Genomic DNA, 16,784 nt, shown 5'->3' with positions numbered 1-16,784 from the left:
AGCGTAGCTTCAGCTAGCGGTCCCCCGGCAGCAGCCGAGCAGCCGGCTAGCCAGGGCGGCTGGGTGACGGTTCACAGGAAGCGTAGCCCAAAACAAAGGCCCACGGTGCACCACCACCCGCTTCCCGTGGCTAACCGTTTTTCCCCACTCTGCGACACACCTGCTGTGAAACCGACCCTGGTAACTGGCGACTCTGTTTTGTGCTACGTGAAGCCGACTCCAGCGCCCATAGTCAAGTACATTCCGGGGGCCAGAGCGGGCGACACAGAAGCAAATTTATGGCTGCTAGCGAGACGTAAACGTAAGTTTTTATTCACGTTGGAGCCAACGACACCTGGCTTCGTTAGTCGGAGGTCACCAAAATTAACATAGAGTCGGTGTGTAACTACGCAAAAACAATGTCGGACTCCGTAGCATTCTCTGGTCCCCTCCCCAATCTGGCCAGCGAGGAGATGTGTGCCCCCTGGTATAATTCACTCATTAGGACCCTCAAGCAGAAAGTGTGAAGACTAGAAAGGAAGTGGCATTCTTGTAAAATAGACAGCTATCATGTAGCCTGGAAAGACTGTCTGGTAGTTTATAAAAAGGCCCTCTGTAGGGCTAGAACAGCTTATTTTTCTTCTTTAATTGAGGAAAATAAGAGCAACCCCAGGTTTCTTTTCAGCACTGTGGCCAAATTAACCAAGAGTCACAGTGTTTTAGATCCACGTATCCCTTCTTCCCTTAGTGGTGAAGACTTCACAAGCTTCTTCACTGATAAAGTTCTAGCTCTCAGAGAAAAAGCTAACAACTGGCCATCACCAGCCCAACAACTGGACCATCACCAGATGTGCTGACTGTGGGAACATACAGGTTCTCCAACGAGCCCTTAAACTCCTTCAGCCCTATATATTTTTCTGAGGCGTCATCGCTAATTCAGAAATCCAAGACCACCACGTGTCTTTTAGATCCCATCCCAACACACCTGTTGAAGGATGTTTTACCATTGATAGGCAGTTCTATCCTGGACCAGATCAATTGTTCTTTAGTGTCAGGTTATGTACCCCAGTCCTACAAGGTGGCAGTGATTAAACCGTTGCTTAAAAAACCATCACTGGATCCCGATGTGTTAGCAAACTATAGGCCGATATCCAACCTTCCTTTTATCGCTAAAGTTCTAGAGAAGGTGGTGGTGACTCAGTTACTGCAGCACCTGCAGAGGAACAGCCTGTTTGAGATGTTTCAGTCAGGCTTTAGAGCTCACCACAGCACAGAAACAGCACTTCTTAAAGTTACTAATGATCTTCTCATAGTTTCAGATCATGGACTGGTCTCTATGCTGGTTCTGCTGGATCTCAGTGCTGCTTTTGATACAGTTGATCACAGCATCCTGTTACAGAGACTGGAACATGTGATTGGGATTAAAGGGACAGCACTAGACTGGTTTAGATCATACTTATCTGATAGATACCAGTTTGCTCATGTCCATGGTGTTCCCTCCTCATACAGTAGGGTTAGCCATGGAGTTCCTCAAGGTTCTGTACTTGGACCAATCCTCTTCACCTTGTACATGCTTTCCCTAGGAAACATTATTCAGCAGCATGGGATACATTTTCATTGTTATGCTGATGACACCCAGCTTTATTTATCCATGAAACCCGAAGAGACAGAGAAGTTAGTGAAGCTCCAGACCTGTCTTAAAGACATAAAGTCCTGGATGTCTTCAAATTTCCTCCTCCTGAACTCAGGAAAACTGAGGTCATGGTGTTTGGTCCTGAACCTCTCAGGGATAGATTAGATAACATGATCACTCTAGATGGTATCTCATTAACATCTAGTCTCTCTGTGAGGAATCTAGGAGTAACTTTTGATCAAAACCTCTCCTTCAACTCACACATTAAATTAGTCTCTAGAAGTGCCTTTTTTCACCTGAGGAACATCACAAAGATCAGGAAGCTGCTGACGTGGCATGATGCTGAAAAGTTAGTTCATGCATTTGTTACTTCCAGGCTGGACTATTGTAATTCTTTATTATCAGGGTGTCCAAACAACTCTTTAAGAAGCCTCCAGTTGATCCAAAATGCTGCAGCCAGAGTTCTGACAGGTATTGATAAGAGAGATCACATAACTCCTGTAATGGTGTCGCTTCATTGGCTGCCCGTTAAATTTAGAATAATTTTTAAAATTCTTCTTCTGACCTACAAGGTCCTCAGAGGCCTAGCTCCAGCCTACCTGGAGGAGCTAGGGACACCTTACCAGCCCAATAGACCGCTCCGCTCTCAGAATGCTGGTCTACTTGTGGTTCCCAGAGTTTCTAGGAGTAGAATGGGGGGCCGAGCATTTAGCTACCAGGCCCCCTGCTATGGAACCAGCTCCCTGTCCAGGTACGGGAGGCTGACTCCATCGCTACTTTTAAGATCAGACTTAAAACCTACCTCTTTGAAAAAGCTTATTGTTACTAATTCTGTAGTTCCAGTTACTACCATAGACAGGCAAATTATCATACTTAGGGAGCCTAATCATTAGGTTAGCATCTTAGCTGTGCTGCTATAGGCCAAGGCTGCCGGGGTCCGGAAACATGATCACCTGACAGGCCTCTGTCACCCCACTGGGTCATGGTTTCCTCTCCTCTCCTCTCCTCTCCTCTCCTCTCCTCTCCTCCCTCTCCTCTCCTCTCCTCTCCTCTCTCTCTCTCTACCCAGCCGGCCATCAGCAGGAGGGTCCCCCTACATGAGCCTGGTCCTGCTCAAGGTTTCTTCCTGTTAAAGGGGAGTTTTTCCTTGCCACTGTTGCTTGTCTGGGGTTAGGCCCTGGGATTCTGGAAAGCGCCTTGAAACAATTCTGAAGACGCTATATAAATAAAGATTGATTGATTGATCTATCTGATATTCAGAGAAATGGCTGCACGAACCAGATAAACGTTAACGTCTCAAGCTCTCTTCAGTGAGAAGTTCACTTAAATGAATGGCTCAAAAGCAAAATCTCCATTTTAAGCTAATATCAGTTGGTTTAAAGTGTCTCAGTAGTATAGAAAGGCATTAAAATAAATGTTTGTGCGTAAAAGCACATAATCATTGTACATAGGCCTCCATATACGCACAACTATGCATGAAAAGTATATTTACGATAACATTTATGCCTTTATATAGATAAAACAAACGATAAATGTTACAAGATTCAAGATAAAACTGTTTCCTGACTAAAAGTTTTGCATTTGCCCCCAAATAAGTACCAGCATTTGCATTTTTATGGAAATAAGAAAATGTAAAGACACCCCAGCCATCGTGAGCAACATAATCAAACCTTTTTGAAAAAGCAGCGAGCAAAAGCCTCAGAAGTGTTATTGTGCTGCGCCTCTCGTCTGCAGGGTCTATGCGAGATTAACATCCCCGTCCGCAGCTTCTGTCTCCCTCTGCAGCCCCATTCTGCTGATGCTTTATCAAACATGTATTTTGAGAGATGAAAGAATGTGATGATAAAAGAGCCTCCCTCTGATTTCCATTGGAATTACAATCTAACCCTCATTTCCTCTGTGTTTACCTCTCATTTTCTTTCCTCTGGGTTTGCACCTTCACTATTTGCCCCCTAATTCATTCTTTTCCTTTTCATTCCATTTTCTCAGCCTTTCCTTTGTTCTTCAATATTTTTGGAGTCGGGGCTGCAACCACAGCTGATACATAAACTTTAATATTCATGCTTTTCATTTACTTTTACAAACTTTTAATCTTTTCCAAATCACCTTGTTTATCTGTTGTTTCTGTAATGAATCAGCTGTAATATGCAAGAAAAACTGACGTGATTTTTGATTGAACACAAATAAATCAGATCATTCAGGAAGAGGAAACTGAGCATTAGCTGATTTGGTGTAGTTACACTGCTTGCTCGCTAGGTGGCAGTGTTTGACGAGGCTTCGTACACGGGTGTGTAGTTTGACTCCTTTGTTAAAATATAACATGGAGTCTGAGCTTTATGGAACAACTTCTCCCTCTGGCACACTTCCTCAAGTTACCTTTTTTATTTTCAAATCATTCTCTTTACAAGCATATTTATATAGTTCCTGACATCCATGTTTCCTCACAATCGAGCAAAGGCGATGGAGGATAGCTCTATTTTCCAAGGGAGCTGAAAAAACTTGCATTTATGAGCGACCTTGTTCACCATGCGTGTGGAAACAGCTCTGTTACCTTTAATGATGCGATTTCTTGGACGACACCTGCTCAGTTTACAAAGTTATTTTCAACGTTATTGATCTTTTTTGTAATCTTGCAGCATTCGCTACCTCAAATTGAATTCAAATGGTAGCAAGGGAGGCAGATACACTGCAGACGTGCAGTTCCCCGTCCATTCTCCGGGTGACAGCGCGCGTGTTAAAGTGCATCCCACAAAAAACAACAGCAGCAGGATCCCGATGAGATCATTCTTCCAACATCCTCTCGGGAGGTGTGGAAAAGTTCTCCAGCTGCAGCAGAGCAAATCCACATTTCACACCGGCAGCTTTTGACAAATGAAAGAGATTATGTGAAAATAAGTAGTGCGTGTGTGTGTGTGTGTGTGTGTGTGTGAAGCAGACAGACACGTCTGGCAGTTGTTTCTCTACAGCGGAGATAACCTTGGCAATGTGTGTGTTGTACATGTGGGAGGTAGAACAAGGGATGACAGAAGGAGCAGACTTCATAGATTCATTTTATTACCTTCCACATGTATTATATACAGAATAAAGAATGTTATAGTAAGAAGTAGTAAGAAGACTGCTTCAAAATTCTCTAATCAGCCTTTGCCTGATTTACTTCAGCATTAAGGGAGCAATTAATTGATTAAAACTTATAGCAGTGAACAAGCTGCCGTGTTTCCTGGTCAGAAATATCCTGATAATGGTTGTTTTTCCTCCAGGTTACCAGGCCCCTCCAGAGTCTCTGCTGCAGGCAGCGGGGTCTCCAGGAGCCCGGGGTCGTCCAATCTCAACCGCCGCAGCCAGAGCTTCAACAGCATCGACAAGAACAAGCCTCTGCAGTATGCTAGCGGCAACGACAGAGGTGAGAGCTGCCTTCATATCGCGGGATGGAGTCTGCCTCCCAACCACTGGGTGGCAGCACCTTCTCAGACACATGAATCTGCGTCACCCAGGGTGCCGAATCATGCCAGGTTCATGTGAATTATAACAGACGACAATTAGTAGATGCAGACTCGTTTCCTAGCGAGAGAACAGAGGTGCTGATTAAAGCTGCTCTCTCAAGCACAATTAAATGAATTGACATAATTGTGGGTCTGACAATCAGAGTTAGATTTGACCTGTTGGCTCACATTGTAGTGATTGGATGGTGTTTATTTATTTATTTATTATAATGCAATCAACCATTTATATGTAACACAATGTATATAATTATCATCATCCTGGTTATCTGTTTTTAATCAGACTTGTTTCATTTTCATTATAACACATGCAGAAAAAAATTAATAAAGATGATTAATAGCAAGTATGAAACATTTCAGCCCACAACGATTTCAAAACACACCGAGAAAGCAGGAACTTTTTTCAGTTCATCCAATATGTTCACTGTGCAATGTTGGAAGACACTTCTGCCCACAGCCTGTGGGAAATTTAAATACTATATTGAAGCAAAGACAGGTTGGAGTCGGTTTGTTAGCTTTGGTTGAGGTTTCTTCTTTGTTATGGGATTGATCTGAATTTTTGGCACAGTAAACTGTAACCTAGGAGAATGTAGGGGGCTGTAGTGTTGATGAGTTAGCATGATGAAGTCACAAAAGTAATCTTGATGTATACCGTATTTTCCGGACTATAAGTCGCACTTTTTTTCATGGTTTGTCAGGGGGTGCGACTTGTACTCCGGAGCGACTTATATGTTAAATAAATACATTATTACAGAATTTCATGTTTGTTATTTTCACACTGACAAGCACAAGAGGGCGCTCTAGGCGTGTACCTGAGGAACGAGTTCCTTTAGCGACGCAGAAGAAGAAGCGGTGCTTCGTCTATGGAGTTAGACTTGATTGTTTGGTAAACTTGCTCGGATGTTCTTTATGCTATAGTTATCTGAATAACTGTTAATATGTTACGTTAACAAAGCAGACACGTACTCAGTTCGTTGTGGGTCATGTAGCTGAATGTGTTACGTTAGCATACCGTAACCCTATTGCTAATCCATGCTAATGGTTGCTAATTGCCTTTCAAGGTGAAATGTATGTTCTTGGTCTCGGATTTTATCAAATAAATTTTCCCCCAAAATGCAATTTATAGTCCAGTGCGACTTATATATCTATTTTTTTTCTTTATTATGCATTTTTTGGCTAGTGCGACTTAAACTCCGGAGCGACATATAGTCCAGAAAATACGGTAGTTGTAAATAAATGTGTAAAGTAACCAAAATCTGAGAATATCATACATTTCTTATTTTTTTATTCCATAAATTTGGGAAAAGACCCTGAGCGGAGTGAAACCTGGAGTGAAACAAGTGTCAAAGGCAACGAGTTGAAATTGAAATATAAAGGATGAAAGGCTTTTATAGTTTAAGAATACAATAAAACTTAAAGGACCATGGTTAGCACCATGTGGCACCCCATATCTTATAGGAAGATGGAATGATTAAACAAAAACAATCTGGACTGTGTCTCAGGCAAGATTTTAACTAATTAACTGAGATTTTATCAAAGTGTTGTTAGTTGGGTACAACCTCATCAGGCCTGTTATACTTTGTAAAATAGGTCAAAATTAATAAATTTAATCAAGGAAAGGAACACTATGATGATAACTGAAAATCAGAGCGGTTGTCCTGGTGGGAAAACCAGAAAAAGGGGGTAAAAAAAACCTTTAAGGGGAATTCTTCCACTTCTGTAGCATCGAAACAGGGCAACTGCTGCCTGCTGAAAAACCTGAAATTGCGGAGACGAGACAGCAGGTGTTGGAGATTCACTGCAGGAGAGATGACAGGATGCTCTTGTCGAAAGTAGAAGCAACGACAAGAGAAGTCGGGTCTTGCAAATGTCAGCAGTACCGTCAGGAGCTTCTGGGCAGCAGCAGGCAGCAGCCCAGGCAGACGCCAAAAGAATACAGGAAGTGTTTGGCTCAGGACGCACGCATGCTTCTTTTTTGGCTGCTTTATAGTTTGGCTTCTTCTTGGTAAAAATACCTTTTGACCTTTTCCACCATGCTGTTTGCTTTTTCAAAATAAACCGTAGTTACTCCGTCTCGTGCCGTAAGGGTTAGATGGTGACGGTGGTCATTATGTGCTGATAGCATTAATTTTAGGTGTTCTTTTTTTTTTTACGTGGTGAGTAGAAGATTAGCAACCACTCAGTTTTCCCATGTGTTTTTTTTAAGATTATTGGTACTCCGTAAGTGCTCTGTTGCTTTTAGCGTGCTAATTTGAGCGAGCGCACACAAACACACAAATACAAAGTTGAATTACTCATGCTGCCATTCCTTTCTTTTATAAAAAGGAAATATGAATAGATGACCCAACCTGTCATGAATAAATTGTTTGCACCAGCTTTAACTAAATTCAAGTGCCAAACTATTGATTCCTGTTAGCAAAATTGGAACTGTGAGTAAAAATAAAAATATTTCCGAAAGGTAAAGAAGACCTATCACCGTCCAAGATAAATACAACTGTATGTTCGTTTAAGTTAGCCAGTCCACAGGAAGTGGGGGGGGGACAGAATCATGTCGCCATGGCAACAACAAGTACCTGCACGTTGAAAAGTGTAGCGGCCCTGCATGACTGCCTCTGGGGGAACGGCGGCGGTGGGTTTAAGGACAGATTTAATTGGGAAGACACATACATAAAATATCAAATAACTGCTTCTAATGTCTTTAATTCTCATCAGCACACCGCTGCAGGGCCGCGCCGCTATCGCTAAAGATGATACAGAGGGTGATACAGAGGACAGGCGAAAACACTAGGGGAGCTTTTGTCTGTCGCACCACGATTCACATCCCTCCGTACCACATCAGCGCACAAGCACAGAAACTCATTTGCTTCCCCACTATTCCCCCCGCGACAAGCTGATGTTCCATCGATTGCACCAACTCTTCAGCTCATATCAGCGCGCTCGCCGTCGCCACATTTACACAGCTACAGGCTTGGATGGATCATTTGTAGATGTCAACGGGAGTAAAAGACCATTTACATAAGGAGACGGCATCATAAATCTGACACATACCTGCCGGAGCGGAGGACTCATAAATGGCTTCCAAACCATTGCTGATGTTTCCCAAGTTACCCAAATATCCATATTATAGCAGTGTTGAGCATCACTTGTTAATATGGCTTCCGTCTTAAGAGTTTTCGCCCATTTAACAAGTTGAGGTTTTGCAACATTTTGCTCATTTTGCAACGATTTACCGGTCGATCTTCGTTCCTACCCTCACCTATGGTCATGAGCTTTGGGTAATGACCGAAAGAACAAGATCACGGGTACAAGCGGCCGAAATGAGCTTCCTCCGTAGGGTGGCTGGGCTCTCCCTTAGAGATAGGGTGAGAAGCTCTGCCATCAGGGAGGAGCTCGGAGTAGAGCCGCTGCTCCTCCACGTTGAGAGGAGCCAGATGAGATGGCTTGGGCATCTAGTTAGGATGCCCCCTGGGCGCCTCCCTGGTGAGGTGTTCAGGGCATGTCCCTCCGGTAGGAGACTCCCGGGAAGACCCAGGACACGTTGGAGAGACTATGTCTCTCGACTGGTCTGGGAACGCCTGGGGATCCCCCCGGATGAGCTGGAAGAAGTAGCTGGGGAGAGGGAAGTCTGGGCTTCTCTGCTTAGGCTGCTGCCCCCGCGACCCGACCCCGGATAAGCGGTAGAGGATGGATGGATGGATGGATGGATGGATGGATGGAGGATGGATGGATGGATGGATGGATGGATGGATGGATGATGGATGGATGGATGGATGGATGGTGGATGGATGGATGGATGGATGGATGGATGGATGGATGGATGGATGGATGGATGGATGGTTTTGCAACAGAGGATTCAGCTGGTTCTGTTGGATGTGTTTCCCGAAGTGACTTTGCCAAGATGTTTATTATGCCACTTAAACTACAATCATTTTACACATCCACAGACATAAAACACAGCCATAAAATAATAACTACCTGAAGTGGCACAGAAGCAGCCTAGCAGGCGTTTACGGCTAAAAAAAAGCACTAAATAGTAACTACCTTGATTGAGACATATGGAGTTTTTTGGACTCTCCGAGCCATCGCTACATTGTTTTGTTAGTCTTTTATGTGGCACAGCCCGCCAGAGTCCTTGTCTCACACGCGGCTCAGAGATTTCAAAGCTGGCGAAAATGTTGTCCAAAGTTGAACCCTCTCGTATCGTCTTTCTGAAGGCGATTTAAAATGAAGCCTGGGGTGACTCGCAGCCAGCCGACCCCTAAATGACAGCCGAACACTCTGGCTAATGATGCAAAGCCAAATGCTGTCACTGTTCCTCCCTTCCTCACTTTGCTCTCACATCTCTGAGTTTTGGATTCTCCCTCCCTTCCACTCATTTTCTGCTGTGTTGGTTTCCTCTTACATGTGTTCTCTAACGCGAACTCTGCTAGAACTGTCTCGTGTGTGTGTGTGTGTGTGTGTGTGTGTGTGTGGTGTGTGTGTGTGTGTGTGAGAAAGAGAGAGAGTAAGGGAGATTGAGAGGAAAGAGGGAAGAGAAGAGTATTGATGGTGGAAGTATCAGCCAGGAAAAGCAAGGTGTGCAAGGGTCAACAGCCAGCAGCGGATGCTAAAGCATTTGTTTTATAGACATGATTGATAGCGTGTGTGTGTGTGTGTGTGTGTGTGTGTGTGTGTTCTTATACTAGCAACATACCGAGTACCAAAATACTCATTCTACTAGCAAAGTGAGGACATTTTGGCTGATCCTCACAACTTCAAAGGAATGTTTGAGGAAGTGTGTGTGTGTGTGTGGGGGGGGGGGGGGGGGGCTATGTGTGTGTGTTGTTGTACATGCTACATACCGAGGACCAAAATACTCATTCTACTAGCAACGTGAGGACATTTGGCCAGTCCTCAAAACTTCAAAGGCCTGAAGGTTAAGACGTGGTTATAAGGTTGAGGCTAGGATTGAGTTTATGTTAGGTGCAGGATTAGGTTAGGGTTAAAAGTTTAGTTTGGATGGTTAGGGTAGGATGGGGAATGCCTCATGCTTATGAAAGTCCTCACATAGATAGAAGTACAATGATGTGTGTGCGTACGTGCACGTGTGTGTGAGGTTTGGCTCAGTATGTTGAATTTCCTTGGAAGCTTTGATTGAAAACCTGGCAGAAATAACCAGCTTTGCGCTGCATCACAGGGCAGCTTTAGGACCGGCGAGGAAACACAACTGTTAAAGGGACATGTTCTGGAAAATATTGAACATATTACCACGGTCCTCGCACCTCCGGACATGCTAGAAATTATTTCAGCAGTTTTTGGTTTGAGCCCGAGACACTAAAATCTACCTGAAACGCCGTTTTTCTCGACCAGTCACAGTGGAGAATTCCCTGGATCAGACACACACTGTTTCTACACTTCTAAGCAGCTTCAATTCCACAGGTATTTTCGGAGCTCGGCACATTTTTTTGGAATGTAAAAGTTTACTTTTCCGAACTTCACATGCTCTATTTACATGAGCGAATGTTGAACCAGCTGTTGTTGTGAAGGCACCATGGTGACCTGTTGTCTACAGTAACCCAGTCCTTCTAAGGTCCAGTAGGGTTTTCTGACCATCCCAGAGATCCCAGTTTGGGATTTGGGCCTCATAGGACTAGGTTGATGATCCCCAGTTCACAGCCAGTGATGCCTATAAATCAACAGAGAGAAGGTCGGAATAGGTTGTTAGAATACACTTCAACCTCTTTGAGACACCACATGGTTATATTTGCCCAATCAGGATTAAGTACTGGTCTTTTCAAAGCCACAGAAGATTTATATCAGATATCCAGAATATCAGAATCCAGTCTTCGAAGACCACAATACAGCCGGGCTTTGTGTCCTCCCAGGCAGCAAATGGCTTCATGTGAGGGAGTGGTCTCCCTGGTAGGTCAAAAAACCTGGCTGAATTGCAACCCTCGAGGCCTGAGTTTTGTTTTAGAGTTTGATGCCTACCTGGTGCCAAAAGAGATGCTTTTTAACCTTCTGGAATTCATCCAAAAGAACTGAAAGTTTGATACATTTTGACATGAAGTCTTCCATGTTTGTGTTTTTGATGTTACCTTTTAGGCCTCAGCTGTGACAGAGCATTTATTATGTCATTGCTTTTTCAGAAGCAGCAAGGGGCCTCCCAGCAGCTGGAGGAATGAATGGAAGTGGTACTGGTGGAACAGTAACCACCAGCCTCAGTGGGCAGCAGCTGGCCTCTGCCATCCCGTCCCCCAATGCCAGCAAGTCCTGGCGCAGCAAATCCATGAACCTCAAGCACAGCGCCACATCATCGATGCTGGCCAGCCCCACGCATACCCCCTCCCAAAGTCAGTCCAACCCAGCCTCTGAAGGCTTCCTGCAGCACGGTGGCGATGGCTCCAAAGGGATGCTGGGCGGCGCTGGGCCACAGAGGTCGATGCTGGACAAGTTTCGTCTGATTAACCCTCGATCGGCCTCGCGAGCGTCGCCCTCTGTGGCAGAGATGGCTCTGCAGGAGGAGGACGACCTGTCGGAGTGTGGGGAGGACGGACTGCCGCCGATGGGGTCAGTGTGTGGCAGCGTCAGTAGCAGTGCTACTTCCAAGCAGATGCCTACAAAGACCCCCGGATCATCTGTCACTGCCCCAACCAAGGCTTCATCTTCTTCCTCTTCATATTCAAAAGCATCCAATGGCAATAGGCCAACGTCCAAAGACAAAGAGGAGAAAGGCAGATCGGGGAAATCAAAAGAGAGCGAACCATCCAAAGAGGAGCGTGACGCATATCCTGACCCCACCAAGAAATCGTCCAAAATCGCCAGCCTCATCCCCAAAGGAGGGAAGCTGTCATCCACAAAGAAAGATGGCAGTTCCTCGGTTTCCAGTGGAATCCCCAAACCTGGACTTAAACCCCCTTCTACTACAACGAGCAAGTCTCAAAATCAGTCGCAGGGTCAGAGCCAGGTTGCCTTAAACAGCAGCGGCAATATGCGAGGTGGCGAGGGGCCCAAGCTGAGCAAAGGAGGAGGTCCGAGCAGCAGCTTCTACGTGCAGCGTTCTGTGGGAGGCTCTGAGGCTAAAAGGACCAGCATGACTTCCTCCACCAGTACCTCTGCCTTATCTGGGTCGACTGGAATGCTGGGAGGAGGAGGTGGAGTGGGAGGAGCAGCACCAGGAGGGAATGGAGTAGTTCAACTTCCTCAGCAGCAGCAGCACAACCACCCTAACACGGCGACCGTCGCCCCCTTCATGTACAGGTGAGAACTGCGGGTTGCTAGTGAAATAAACCTTGACCTCATTCTGCATTGGTGACACTGATTGCTGTTTACATGTAGTCGTTGATTCTTTGACCACTTTATTCACTCACTTACACCCATATACATACACATGTACTCTCACACCCTTTTGCTCACCCCACGTCACTTCGCAGTCATTGTTGGGCAAATTAAGGGCTGCAATTTGCTACAATTATATTTAACTGTTCTCTTAGAATCTCTGTGACTATTCAGCATTGAGAAACCTCTTCCTCCTTATCCATCAGTGGTTGAGCCACAGGAAATGGGTGAATCTGCCCAGCGGGCTGATCGCCTCTTACAAGAACAAAGGTAATCCAGTAAAAAAGAAAAAAAAATGAAAAAGAAGCAGCTGACTTCTCTCAGATGAAGTTAGGAAGCCGATTAAACAAGACTTAATCCCTCATCCCTCCTTTTTCCCCCCCTCGCATTTTACCTCATCCTTTGTGCTCAGTCAGCATGTCAGTCCAATATCCAACAGGTCGTAAGTTCTGGCACTATCGGTTATGGCCAGAAAGATAGCGAGTAATAGAATACCGAGAGAGTGTAAATACACACAGCCTGTGCAAACACCAATGAGTAAATTAAAACATGTAGCCACACTGATTTTCCTTCTTAAATTTTAACCAGTTTAGCCTGTGAGATAAGCCAGATATTAAAATCTATGAACCCAACCTGAGAACTAAATGACATAAGGGGTTATTATCATGGTAGAAGTGAAAAAGAAATGAAATTCTGATGCATCAACCTGTACAGTCAGTTCTCCCTTTCTGTTCAGGAAATCCATCAAGTGTAGCAGAACGATTAGCATAAACCTCAACGAGGTGCAGATACCTCAGAGAGAGTCTGTGAGATTATTTAAAGAACGGCGGTGTTTTATTGGTCTCCAAGCACTCTTTAGTGTTGATTTATGCACATTTGATATCTGGCTATCTGCCAATAAAGCTTGTTTCTAGCCTTCTACTCTAGCCGTGCTCACCAGTCAACACTGAAGGCAGTACTCTTGTTACACACCATCATTTTCCACTTAATTTGGCTTTTTTGCCTCCCTTTCTTTTCCATTTCTTGATAGCCATGGAAGGACTTACTCCAGATTGGATTTATGTGGTTCTTGAAACAAATGCGTGTCCTTCTGAGCCTTGAGCCAAATTGTAAACACAATAGTGAACTGGGATGAAAAAAGTTTCCACACTTTGACCTCTGAGATTCGTTGGAATGACTCCTGTGTCATCCACCTATTTCGGACAACTTCTCTAGTTTGACGTTGTTACACCACAGATTCTCCAGATCTGCCTGCTCCTTGGACGTGTGACAGCTTCTGCCTGCAGCACCTTCGCCAAATCTGTCAGGAGCAGCTTACATTCTGCTTCTGAATGCGGAACAAGTGGGATTTGGTTTTAAGCTAGACAGACAAATACCGTACGTGAATCTATAATGAATCCAGTCATTTGTTAAATGGTGATTGTGTTTTTGTTTTTTTTAATGGAATATATATCTACAAAATAAGAAGCTGATGCATTATGGGGCCCAACTGAAACTGTGGCATAGAGTCAGGATGCTGCATCTGGTAGAAATTTGGGGTGAATGGAGGTCGCTGTTATCAAGTCACAAATTCACAGCAGGGAAGAATGAGTAGCAAAATGCGTTTACAAGTTTATCGCCACAGCAGCCACGTGCACGCTCGGCGAGAGACGCTCTTTTTCACTGTAGCTGAAGTCCCAGGCTGATGCTGCCGCCACTGCGGAAGGGAGTGTATTTATCTGCAGCTCTGCAGGTGGTGCAGCTTCCTGCAGCGTGTGTTACGCATGTGGACGGAACACCAGACTCTAGCTTACATTTCTGCATTTGTTAATTCTACATTCACTGTTTCGGGCATTCTCTCCATTTATGCTTAAAAGGGTTCGTTCCTGCTTTTTGTGTTCTTCTGTCCCTGTTTTCACTGTGTTAATTTGCATCATTAGCTGTCTTTTTTTTTGCATACATGCACGTTAGGACTGATGTCACGTTTGTTTGGCTCTGTCCTTTCTTGAGATAAGGAAGGGGTACAGCAGGACGCAGCTTGAGGTTGAGGCTCGCTATCGCACCATTTTTACTCTCACGACACTTCTAAGACTGTCCCACCTCATCCCCATAGAGCAGGGTTGGGCAAATCCAGTCCTCGAGGGCCGTATCCAAGCCAGACTGTCCTACAGGTAAACACTTTCACCTGGGTTTCATTTACCTTGGTGGAAGCATTTCCTGCCTGGTAGGATGCAAATCCCGGCTTGAATTCAACCCTTGAGGAATGGATCTGACCTCCTCTGATGGGCAAGTCCAGTCCATCAAGGCTTGAATCCAGGTTTTGCATCCTACCAGGGAGAAACCGCTTTCACCAAGGTAAATGGAACCCCAGGTGAAAGTGTTTACCTGTAGGGCAGAAAGTCTGGCTTGGATACGGACCTCGAGGACTGGATTTGCCCACCCCTGCCATAGAGCAAGGGTGCTGAAATCCGGTCCAGATTTTGTCCTACCAGGTAGTCAAATTTACCTTGTAGCCAAAGTTCCTTGGCAGAAATGTAAGATGGAAATCCTGGACTGCATGCAGCCCTTAAGGACTGGAATTGGGTACCCTGGCATCCATCTGTCTGAACATGTTACTGACCTAAAATCCAGATTTTTCTACTTCGATGTTACAGAAATACAAAATAAAGTAGGGGAGGTGAAATCCTACTGTCGCACAGACTCTGTAAACCTACATTCCACTTTACCCCGGCAACATTTTTACAGCTTCAAAAACTATAATATGAACATGAAGATGTTTATTAAAAATATATCATTCACTTTCATAATATATAATTGGACTTTCACTATTAAAAGTTATTTTATGTGTTTTTCTAATTTTATAGAATTGTGGTTACATGTAGGCTGCCCACAATAATAGCCAATTATAAAGTTTCTTCTCTCTTATTGTAGGCAGTGTAGACTTATGCCAGTTTGTACACACAATCCTCATTAAAACCTTAACTCTCACAAATCTGACCTGGATGATTGACGTGTGAACACATTTTAAGGTGGAATTAAAGTACCATTATCGCACAAATACCGCAGACAGTGAGTGGAATAAATATCGGAGATACAATCAAATTCAATTCCCAATTAGAGTCCACATTATTTATTATTTGTTACAAAAACCACCTCTTCTTGTAGCGCAATAAATTGTATATATTAATTCAACTATATTAGATCTGTTGCTATTTCTGACATGATATAGATGGAACAAGGGGCCAACCTCTGCAGTCTGAATGGAACTTATTCCTGAGCCTGCTTTCATAACCGACCATGTGTGTTCTTTGTTCTCTGTGGCTCCAGGACGTTCTCGGAAAACGACTGCACCACGGTGGCCCCAGTCGACCCCTGCCTCAGCCCCACCAAGGGAGAGTTTGTGTACAGCAAGACAGCCAAACAGTGCCTGGAGGAGATCTCAGGTATTCACCGGTTGGTTTTCATGCAAGATTTCAGACATGCTGTATGCTCTAATATTTCTTTCCTGTAGCCATTGAGCCATACAGACTTGAAAACTAGTTAATATACTACATGAATGCGCTACAGTGATGGGCAAATCCAAGGGCTGGATTCAAGGCAGGTTTTGTGTCCAACCTGGCACAGACTGCTGTCACCCAGGTGAAATGTAATGTACCTGCAGGACAGAAAGCCCAGCTTGAATCAAGTCCTCCAGGACTGGATCTGCCTATCCCTGCGCTACATCCTTGATGAGCTGCGTTTTCGTTCTTCCATTGTTAGTAGAACAGGGGTGTCCAAACCTTTTGCAAAGAGGGCCAGATTTGATAACGTGAAGATGCCCGGGGGCCAGTAGATCCTTCTGATGTTTTTTTTAACCAGAAAAGTTACATGCAAATGTACACTATTAGAAAACAATTTTCATTGTCACAATTCTCTTTATTTTTCAAATGGCAGTGTAACCAAATATAAGCCACTCAGGCAGACGTGAACAACTCTAAAAACACAATTCTGCCTTTAATTCATATCTGGAGAGTCAGATAACATTGAACACTGAACTGTATGGAATACCTTAAATTTCCATGAGTTTGATAAATATAATGCAAAGTTGTCTGTTATCATTTGAGTTTAAAACAAGTAAATTTTGCTCTTGTCTTTTACAAGATCTACAAGAAAGGAGGAATTACATTTTAGTGATTTATTTATTCTGTTAGTGCCAGCGGGCCATAAATAATACATCGTAAGACTGAAGTTGCGGCCGTATGAAATCTTACCGCGGGCCATGATTGGCCCCCGGGCCGGACTTTGGACATGCCTGTAGTAGAAAATTCTAATAGAAAAGTAATAATTAGACAATCAAATAATATCACATGCTTTAGGAATACACAATGACACCGCTGTAA

The 16,784-nt window shown here is 44.2% G+C and overlaps 1 protein-coding gene and 1 long non-coding RNA gene across 10 annotated transcripts in view; one reads left to right on the top strand and one right to left on the bottom strand.

The window, feature by feature from the left end:
* The window catches only part of nav3 (neuron navigator 3), a 282,063-nt gene that overhangs the window by 214,262 nt on the left and 51,017 nt on the right, over positions 1–16,784 (top strand). For all 9 annotated transcript variants that reach the window (XM_057021866.1, XM_057021867.1, XM_057021869.1 and 6 more), the window contains 3 exons: positions 4,870–5,012; positions 11,238–12,348; positions 15,733–15,848. In XM_057021866.1, the coding sequence (XP_056877846.1) occupies positions 4,870–5,012; positions 11,238–12,348; positions 15,733–15,848 (1,370 nt within the window). The remainder of the gene's footprint in view (positions 1–4,869; positions 5,013–11,237; positions 12,349–15,732; positions 15,849–16,784) is intronic.
* Positions 4,645–11,326, bottom strand: LOC130518944 (uncharacterized). The gene is made up of 2 exons (XR_008948181.1): positions 11,187–11,326; positions 4,645–10,774 (listed from the first exon to the last, which is right to left on the bottom strand). It is a non-coding gene; the product is annotated as an uncharacterized LOC130518944 (long non-coding RNA).

Source organism: Takifugu flavidus, chromosome 22 (assembly GCF_003711565.1).
Source record: "Takifugu flavidus isolate HTHZ2018 chromosome 22, ASM371156v2, whole genome shotgun sequence".
In the NCBI taxonomy this organism is placed as follows: domain Eukaryota; kingdom Metazoa; phylum Chordata; class Actinopteri; order Tetraodontiformes; family Tetraodontidae; genus Takifugu; species Takifugu flavidus.
This window is presented reverse-complemented; position numbering and strand designations above follow the sequence as displayed.